General features: G+C 38.7%; 1 protein-coding gene and 1 long non-coding RNA gene across 2 annotated transcripts; one reads left to right on the top strand and one right to left on the bottom strand.

The window, feature by feature from the left end:
• Positions 2,654-9,862, bottom strand: LOC110268435. Its single transcript, XM_021114581.1, has 2 exons — positions 9,654-9,862; positions 2,654-2,942 (listed from the first exon to the last, which is right to left on the bottom strand). Exons 1-2 carry the CDS (start codon positions 9,860-9,862, stop codon positions 2,654-2,656), a joined length of 498 nt encoding a protein of 165 aa, XP_020970240.1.
• Positions 3,036-3,647, top strand: LOC110268077. Its single transcript, XR_002356125.1, has 3 exons — positions 3,036-3,337; positions 3,419-3,493; positions 3,605-3,647. It is a non-coding gene; the product is annotated as an uncharacterized LOC110268077 (long non-coding RNA).

Below are 10,132 nucleotides of genomic sequence, written 5' to 3'. Positions count from 1 at the left end.
ATTTTTGAAAATAAAAGAAAAATAAAAAATATTCAATTGACACCAAACTTAAAATTTGACACAAGACTCAAACAAGAAACATAAAATTTTTGGTTTTTATGATTTTATTAAATTTTTTTGTATTTTTCGAAAATTATGTTTGGAAAAAAAATAAAGAAATTCAAAATTTTTAATAAGAATTCCAGGATTCATGCAATGTTAGTCTAAAGCTTCGGTCAAGAATTAGACATGGCCAAATGGCCAGCCAAGCTTTAGCACAGAATTTTAAATGAGAATGCAAAGGCTCATGCAATGTTATTCTATTGCTCCGGTCCAAAAGAATTAGACATGGCCAACTAGCCAGCCAAACTTTAGCATAACAAATATAAACATGTCCTTTTTATAGTGGAAAGTGGAAACCTAAGTCCAAAAGATTAGACATGGCTTAACAGCCAGCCAGGTTTCAACATATCCCATGAAGCTCTAAAATTCATTCTTAAAAATTTTTGAATGATTTTTTTCGAAAACTAATTTTTTGTATTTTATTTTATTTTTTTTTGAAAATAAAAATAAAAATCTTAAACATAAAATAAAATTACCGAATCTAAGCAACAAGATGAACTGTCAGTTGTTCAAACTCGAACAATCTCCGGCAACAGCGCCAAAAACATGATGCACGAAATTGTGATTCACACGTTTTACAACTCTGCACAACTAATAAGCAAGTGCACTGGGTCGTCCAAGTAATACCTTACGTGAGTAAGGGTCGATCCCACGGAGATTGTCGGCTTGAAGCAAGCTATGGTCATCCTGTAAATCTTAGTCTGGCGGATTCAAATTGTTATGAGGTTTTGATAATTAAAAGATAAATAAAACGTAAGATAAAATAAAGATACTTATGTAATTCATTGGTGGGAATTTCAGATAAGCGTTTGGAGATGCTTTGTTGCTTCTGAACCTCTGCTTTCCTACTGTCTTCTTCCAATCATGTGTGCTCCCTTCCATGGCAAGCTGTATAATCCTCTCGGATGAAAAATACCAGGTACGATCTCTGCACGGCTAATCAACTGTCGGATTTCTCGTCTCGGATGAAAAATACCAGGCACAGCTACCGCACGCCTAATCATCTGTCCGTTCTCACTAGCATCAAAATAGGATATCTCTATCCTTTGCACGCTATCACTGCACCCAACATTCGCAAGTTAGAAGCTCGTCACAATCATCCCTTCCCAGATCCTACCCGGAATACCACAGACAAGGTTTAGACTTTCCGGATCTCAGGAATGCTGCCAATGGTTCTAGCCTATACCACGAAGGTACTAATCTCACAGACTCGGTCCGTGTATTAGATACCCAAGAGAATATACTCCGGTTGTCGTCCAATGACTACGTTGAACATCATGTAGACCGCTTGTGGTTGTCAGGCACGCGGATCTTGGCTAAGCGAGTAACGAAGATAGTGGGTGACTGTCACGGGTCACCCATTCATTCTGACTTAACTGAATTATGTACGAGAGTATATCTTAGAGAAGAAGTAGGCGTGAATTGAAAGAAAAACAATAGTACTTACGTTAATCCATGAATAACAGCAAAGCTCCACACCTTAATCGATGAGGTGTAGAAACTCCACCATAGAAAATACATAAGAGAAAGACATCTAGGCATGGCCAAATGGCCAGCATCCCCAAAGTGGTTCCAAGTATGATCCAAAAGCTTTATTACAATAGTAAAAAGTGCTATTTATACTAAACTAGTTACTAGGGTTTAAAGAAATAAGTAACTAAGTGTAGATATTGCAGAAATCCAGTCCCGGGGCCCACTTGGTGTGTGCTTGGGCTGAGCATTGAAGCTTTAACGTGCATAGGTCATTCTTGGAGTTAAACACCAGCTTGGGTGCCAGTTTAGGCGTTTAACTCCAGTTTTGGTGCCAGTTTTGGCGTTTTACGACAGAAAGTTTTTGGCTGGCGTTTAACGCCAGTTTGGGCCATCAAATCTCAAGCAAAGTATGGACTATTATATATTGCTGGAAAACCCAAGATATCTACTTTCCAACGCAATTAAGAGCGCGGAAATTGCGCTTCTGTAGCTCCAGAAAATTCACTTCGAGTGCAGGAGGGTCAGAATCCAACAGCATCTGTGTAAGACCCAGAACCTTTGAAAAGTCTTTTTATGATCAAGTCTCAAATCATATAATTATTTATAGCCTCAATTTCAGAAATTATATTATTAAAGATAATTAAGTCAAGTTTTGATTTATTGAATTTGAGATAAGTTATGATTATTATCCAATTTTACAATTATTGGATTATTTTCTATATTCAAATTCTAAAGTTGGTAGTTGTGAAATAATAAGGATTTCTAAATGATTTGGATTAAATAATTAATATTTTAAATATTAATACTGTTATTTTGGAAAATAGAGAAATTAATTATATTATTTCTAATTTTTAGATTTGGGCATTTTATTGAAAATAATTTGTAAAGTTGATGAGCAAATAGTATTTTCTATGTACAAATAGTGTTAGATTTAATTTGGGTTTCAATTACTATATTACCCCTACTTTTATTTGAAATTACAAAAGTAACCATAAGCCTGAAAACCCTAACCCGACTCGTTTCACCCACACCCAATTCCCTAATGCTACAGCAGCAGCCGCTGCTGCCCCTCTCTACCCTAGACACACAAACACACACACGCCGAGACAACATAGGAAGAGAGAAAGAAAACAAATGAAGGGGAAGGGGGAAAAGCAGGGGAAGGGATCCGTGGAGAGAGAGACAGGGAGTTGTGGCGGGAGAAGTGGAAGAGAGGGAGAAGGACTTGGCGCCGCCGCTGTTTCTGTGTTCCCCAACGGCGCTGCTGCACACGAGCCGGAGAAGCTCGTCCCTTCTGAACTGTCGCCACCACCACAAGGGTTTTTTCGCCGCCACTTGTGCCACCGCCGGCGAGCACGAAGAGAGAGGGAGAAGGAGATCGGGCAGGAACAAGGAACCGAGGGCGGAGGGAGCACGACAGGGGAAGCCATTGCCACCTATCACCGTCGTGTGCCTCTGCTGCGTCACAACCGTGCCGTTGCCGTGCCTGGTTGCTGCTGATGAAGTCACTCCCGCCGCCGCTGCTACTAGGGCTGTCGTCGTCCTCACCAACTTCCAAGGGAAAGTCACGATGGCGCTCCGCTTCTGTTTCTCTGGTCCGCCGAGAGAGAAGCTCATGGGTGGGGTAAACGCCTCTGCTGTGTTTCTCGATCACTGGTGATGGAGCTCGCATCGTCGTCAGCCATGGCCGCTGTGCCTCTGGTCGCCGAGAAACGCCACCGCTGCTGCCGCCGGAAATCGCCACTGGAACTGGTGTCGTTTGGTAAGCTTTAAGCCGTCTTCAGTTTCCTTCTCCATTAAAGTTCATCTCTACCATGAGAGTTGTGATGCGGCTGTGTGCTAGGAGTTGCTACAAGTTGCCGCTGCTGGAATCACTACCACGGCTGCTGCTTCATGGTTCAGTCACTTCTTATTTGTGGTAAGCGTTTACGTTCCAGTAACCCCTTTAGTTGCTGTCCTGTTAAACGTTGAGGTATTGTAGCATTCATTGTTATGAGAGTTAATCTCGTTTGTTACGTGTTGCGATTAGAGTTGATGTGGTTACTGCAAAAGTGAGCGAAGGTATGATTCAAGCGGCCGGTAATTTCGGGTTAAAAGAGAAGGTTCCTGTGATGCGTTTGGACTGTGGTTTTGCGTTTTGAGGTAGGGGGCTTTCCAAAAACCATATTTTATATATTGGAATTATTACATATGGATACTGATGCGAGTGAATGTGTATTTGGTGATTGTATCGGCCTTATATATGGCTTGATTTGCCCTGGGTTGGTTATGAACGTCTGTTGGTTGAATTGTGTGGTTTTGTGAAACGGAATGCTTTTCAAGTTGATTTCTTTTTAAAGCTACGAGATCGAGTTTAATCCGTTGAGATTTGATTTGAGTTAATTTTTTTGAAAATGTGAAAAATAGAATCCACTCTTGAATTCAGCCTGGCTTGCTTTAAATGTTCTGGTTTTTGATACATGGTTATTACTGAACTGTTTCCTTGAAACTTTAGAAATGAGTTTATTCGGCTGATAATGATTTGATTTTAAAACGGTTTTCTTGAAATATGGTATTGAGATTGACTGTTGAATTTTTGGCTTGCCTTTGAATTGATTTGGATTTTGGGTTGTTGGAAAAGGATTGTGGAATGGTTTTTTTGGGACCCGAACTGGGTGGCAAATTCCAAGTTTTAGGGGAGATGCTGCCGGAATTTCTATAAAATCCGAGTCTATTGAAATGTTGTTTGGAAAAATGATGAGTTAAAGACTTCTACTATTTTATTTGAATTATCAAGAAAAAGGATGATTCATGCTTTTGAAATGAATTATTAAAGAGAAAATTGGGATTTAGTCTTGCTTCGTAAGGAAGGCATTGTATCTCTTTCAGGAGAAAGTTATTTAGATGAAACTTATATTTTAAAGCTGTTTTAAACGTGGCAAGGGCAATGCCTTTAGCCGGATGGCTGAGATGGATGTTGATCCATGGATGAGATTGAATGCATGTTTATGCTGAATCATTGATAAATGTGAATGTTGCACTTCCACTATCGGAGATAAGAGTTTCCCTGGGAGAAAGCAGTGGCTAGCCACCACGTGCTCCAGGTTGAGACTCGAAGCTCTTGTGACCCTATGTCGTAAGTGTGGCCGGGCACTGTGAAAGGCCCGGATGAGCTCGCCCCCGTGAATATAAACCAGTGAGGGTGTTGGACATGGATCATGATTATGATCAAGTTTATATTGAGTATAACTCGAGTTTGGGATGCGCGACAGAGGGACAGTCCAATGGTTAGCTACCAGGACTTGTCGGGTTGGCTCTATAACCGACAGATGATATCATCAGCCACTAGGGGCAGGCATACATCATATGCATCTATGTGACATTGTTTGGGTGTGCATATTATACTTGGTTTGCCTATGTGAATAATTGCTAATTTTTCTACTTTGAATAACTGTTTGTTTGTGCTTGTATCTTCCTATTTGTGTTTGCTACTGGGACTCTGTTGGACTGTGGTGATTGGTTGATGGTTGAATTGTTTGGGCCTAGGGCCATGGTTGGAATGAGATAAACCGAGGGTTGATTTCGGTTTTGTGTTTCTGGTTTGGAATAAAATATGAAAGGCTATTCTGTTTCAGCATAGATAAATCGTTTTGAAAGGCTTTTGAGTTTTTGAGAATTGAATGGTTCCTCTTTTAGAAAAGATTTCCGACTTTACTTTTATTGTAAACCATTGTTTTTGAAAAGAGGCATAAGATGGTTATTAGTCACTGGTACGGTTTATCTTCACGTATCCTATTACAGTAATTCCCAAAAACCCTCTACTGAGAACCCTTTCGAGGATGATGTTCTCACCCCCCCTACATTTTTCCCCTTTCAGGATATGGGCGCAGAAGTTACGAAGAGCTTATTTAATTGTTGTTGTGATGCTCTGTATTGTTTTAGTTATGGTCCATTGTACCCTCGCCTTTATCTTGATATAATCTGTAAGAGGGATATGAATTGTATTGGATTATGTTTGTAATATTACTTATATATATATGTATGTATATATATGGATGTACTCTTTATGAGTTTTTGTAAGTTGTATGGTATTTATGGATGTACGTTATCGAACAAAAGTATTTTGGGAGCGGTATTGCGGTTTAAAGTTTTAAACAGGCTCATATTTTAGTATTAAATAGTATAAGTGTCGTCGTAATGTCCGAGTTATCAGAGTCGCACAGCCGAAAGCGTGAGCTTTGGTAGTTAGGGTGTTACATTATGGTATCAGAGCAGTCCTTCCTGTAGAGCCTGAGGAATGGACCGACTATGCTTCAGTTGCATACTCTGAGCGTTTGTCATATATTAGGTCTTGTCGAATGACGAGAATTAGAGCTTTATGCACATGACGATCTATTGATTAACGCTGTTAGTCTTAGATTGCATAGTTCTTAGTATTATGTTTGGCTGGCTTAATACTAGTGAATTATGTATATGAAAGCACTGATGGGTTATCATAGATAATATACGAGTTTTGAGTAAAGCGAATCGCGAGTTTTGGGAACGTTAGAAACTTTTTCTCGAGGCTATTCAGTTGTGTGTCTTGAATTTTGTTCGAGTCGACCTGTTCTTTTATATCCTAACTTGAAGTTCTTGTTTGTTAGTCCTTTTGAAAAGTAGTTTGATTTTTCAACTCTATTCCTCTATCGATATACATCCTTGTTTGACCTTAAGTGCATATGCTGGTTTAAGATCCTTGTTGCATCTATCTTCCTCTGTTTGAGTTCTTCTTGATTCAAGTATTCTTTGATATAGCTTTGAACTTGTCTTAATGTGCTGTGACTTTTAACTTCAGGTTTCGAGTTCATTCCTAGAGAACTTGTTGATTCAGTTTTCCTCTTATTTGACAGTGATCACAGCCAATTTTGAGATTTTTATAAAAATTGTTGTTGAATAGATACATACTTGTCTATATATGAAACCTTGAAGATTTCTTATACAGTTTAATAACTATTTATTCCTAATATCTCGCCTGTACTTTTACTGGTTTATGAAACTGCATTTACTTTAAATTACAATTTGACTTTCTAGTAATTTTACTATAGTTCCAATTCACATCTTCATTTGATTCGGTATTTGGATATTTTTCAAAATTTTGAAAAGAAAGGATTTACCACTTTTGTCTCGGTTGAGTTTCGTTTGATAAACTTTACTTAATTCATTTTGATTTGAGTCTGATTTAGCATACTACATGGTTTATGCCATTGTTGTTCTTTTGAAATGTTGGACTCATAGCTTTCTTCTTATGAATGGACTCGTTCCTTCTTAAGCTTTTCACCTCGATGAATGTCATACGTGATTTTGTTTTTAACTAATCTTTTACATCTTGTGAACATTACCATTGATCTTGGTTTGTCCTCTCTTGTGAATCTCATCCTTATGTGGGTCAATTTGATTCGTTTCAAAATAGTGCAACATTTATACTCTCATTGTCTCTACAAGAGTTTTTAGTTAAAGATTTACCTTTGAGAAACTACTAATGATTGAGTTGTCTTTTCCTATGACTTTTGTATTCTTTTAGATCAATTGAAAGCTTGTTTGATGACTCATGCCTAGTGAATCTTATTTGGACTACTTTGGTTTAAGATCCTTTCTTGCAAGGCTTGACTCCTTTTTAGTACATCTTAAACTTCTTGAATGTTCTTCTGAGATGGTGATTTTAAGAACACTTTTGGGAGTCTTGTTCTGAACTTTTTAAAGAAGTTTTGAATTCTCTTTGAAGAAATATTAAACGAAATTTACTTTCTGTTGCTTGATTGAGATTGAAAACCATTGTTCAATTTTGATGAAGTTAATTTAAAAATCGGCATGCGCTATTTTAAATGAGGCCTTGGAGAGCTTCCTTGTTTAGTGGAAATTGGTTCGTTTGTAACGCATCACTTATTTCCTTTACCAAATTGTAAGCAAATTTTTACTTCGGAGTCTCTTTTCTAAAAAGAGTTTAACTTTCTCTTTCGTACTTACTATAAATGTTATACACGCTTGTTTGAATATAGACTTTGGGAGTTTCTGAACAAGCATTTGATTTCTCTCCTGAGTTTTGTGAATTACTTTTGGTTAAGATTGTGCACTTAACTAATTTTCTAAAATATTTGATGAAAATATTTTAGCTCTTAGTCAAGCCGGTGTGCATCTTATTTTTAAAACTCTACATGATCTATTTCAACATGAAATTGTATTGAAGTGAAGCCACGTTTATACTATTGCTACTCTCTTGAAGAATGTTTGTTGCTCAACTTTTCTTCTAGACTGCGAAGTGATATTTTTACAAGTTTTTGATTCTTTTAAGAACAATGTATTCGGAAGTATTTTAATCATGCTCTTGAGTTCTGTGAGCTTTGTTTTGGGTTTGAAATATTCTCTTCTGTAAACCTCATGCTTCCTCGACTCAGCTTGAGTTTGTTTCAAACTGATGCGCTGATTTTCTTCTTATTGATCCAATTGAATTTCCTTGATCTAAGGGTTATTTTTGGAGTTGTTAATTGATTTATTCCTAGCAAACTTCTTTGCTTGAGCACCCTTGTTTATCTTGAATTGGATACATTCTCTCAAATCAATGAGTACTATCTTTGACATTTGACTCTCCTTTCTAGAATCTTGTATCCTTCTGAGTAGACTCGAGAATTGTTTTGATATCACGTGCGATCTGTAGATATAGTAACGCGATGCGTTAGTTCTTTAAGACGTGATGTGTGCATACGAAAGTTGAAGCGGTAGTTGTGCAACGTTAAGAGTTGTGGGTGTTTTGTTCCTTGCAAACGGGTTTACGGTCGTTAGGCTTATGATCGGATATGGGGATTGTAAAGTGCTTGGTGGAGTTGAGAGATTGAAGTTCTAAAGTGGGAACGGGATTTGTCAGCGAACGTTATGCCGCTGTTTAAATACCAACATGCCTTGGAGCCTTTTACCACACTAATTACCACTTTGCTTTGTGAACGCCTATCTTGATTTGCACCCTATTTTGGCACCTCAAGTTTTTGTAAAGCCTTGAGCTCATGTGACCTTGTGCATTGAGCCTATCTTGTAATGTTTGCCTTGCAATCACACTCCTACCTTTGTATCGTTATGCATACGACCACCCAAGTATTTGAAAAACCATATATATGTTTATATTTTGAGATATTTTTGCTTCTTCCTTAAATGTGTTCAAGGGTGAACTGTTATGAAATTTCTTTCGTTTTGTATCAATTTTTGAGGACGAAAATTTTTGTAAGGTTGGTAGAATGTAAGACCCAGAACCTTTGAAAAGTCTTTTTATGATCAAGTCTCAAATCATATAATTATTTATAGCCTTAATTTCAGAAATTATTTTATTAAAGATAATTAAGGCAAGTTTTGATTTATTGAATTTGAGATAAGTTATGATTATTATCCAATTTTACAATTATTGGATTATTTTCTATATTCAAATTATAAAGTTGGTAGTTGTGAAATAATAAGGATTTCTATATGATTTGCATTAAATAATTAATATTTTAAATATTAATACCGTTATTTTGGAAAATAGAGAAATTAATTATATTATTTCTAATTTTTAGATTTGGGCATTTTATTGAAAATAATTTGTAAAGTTGATGAGAAAATAGTATTTTCTATGTACAAATAGTGTTGGATTTAATTTGGGTTTCAATTACTATATTACCCCTACTTTTATTTGAAATTACAAAAGTAACCGTAAGCCTGAAAACCCTAACCCGACCCGTTTCACCCACACCCAATTCCCTAATGGTACAGCAGCAGCCCTTGCTGCCCCTCTGTACCCTAGACACACACACACACACACACGGAGATAACATAGGAAGAGAGAAAGAAAACAAACGAATGGGAAGGGGGAAAAGCAGGGGAAGGGATCCGTGGAGAGAGAGACAAGGAGTTGTGGCGGGAGAAGAGGAAGAGAGGGAGAAGGACTTGGCGCCGCCGCTGTTTCTGTGTTCCCCAACGGCTTGCTGAACTGCTGCCACCACCACAAAGGTTTTGTCGCCGCCACTTGTGCCACCGCCGACGAGCACGAAGAGAGAGGGAGAAGGAGATCGGGCAGGAACAGGGGACCGAGGGCGGAGGGAGCACGACAGGGGAAGCCATTGCCGCCTGTCACCGTCGCGTGCCTCTGCTGCGTCACCACCGCGCCGTTGCCGCGCCTGGTTGCTGCTGATGAAGTCACTCCCGCCGTCGCTGCTACTAGAGCTGTCATCGTCCTCACCAACTTCCAAGAGAAAGTCACGATGGCGCTCCGCTTCTGTTTCTCTGGTCTGCCGAGAGAGAAGCTCATGGGTGGGGTAAATGCCTCTGCTGTGTTTCTCAATCACTGGTGATGGAGCTCGCATCGTCGTCAGCCATGGCCGCTGTTCCTCTGGTCGCCTAGAAATGCCACCGCTGCTGCCGCCGGAAATCGCCACTGGAACTGGTGTCGTTTGGTAAGCTTTAACCCGTCTTCAGTTTCCTTCTCCATTAAAGTTCATCTTTACCATGAGAGTTGTGATGCGGCTGTGTGCTAGGAGTTGCTGCAAGTTACCGCTGCCGGAATCACTACCAGGGCTGC

The sequence above is a fragment of the Arachis ipaensis genome, chromosome B10 (genome assembly GCF_000816755.2).
Source record: "Arachis ipaensis cultivar K30076 chromosome B10, Araip1.1, whole genome shotgun sequence".
NCBI lineage: Eukaryota > Viridiplantae > Streptophyta > Magnoliopsida > Fabales > Fabaceae > Arachis > Arachis ipaensis.
The sequence above is the reverse complement of the archived record's forward strand: the minus strand, read 5'-3'. Positions and strand labels throughout refer to the sequence as shown.

Bases quoted from the DNA above. Each gene is read 5' to 3' on its own strand.
- LOC110268435 (XM_021114581.1), bottom strand. From the start codon at position 9,862: ATGAGCTTCTCTCTCGGCAGACCAGAGAAACAGAAGCGGAGCGCCATC. The intron at 2,943-9,653 runs CTCCGCCCTCGG...ATCTCCTTCTCC, and splicing joins GGCTTCCCCTGTCGTGCTCC to CTCTCTCTTCGTGCTCGCCG.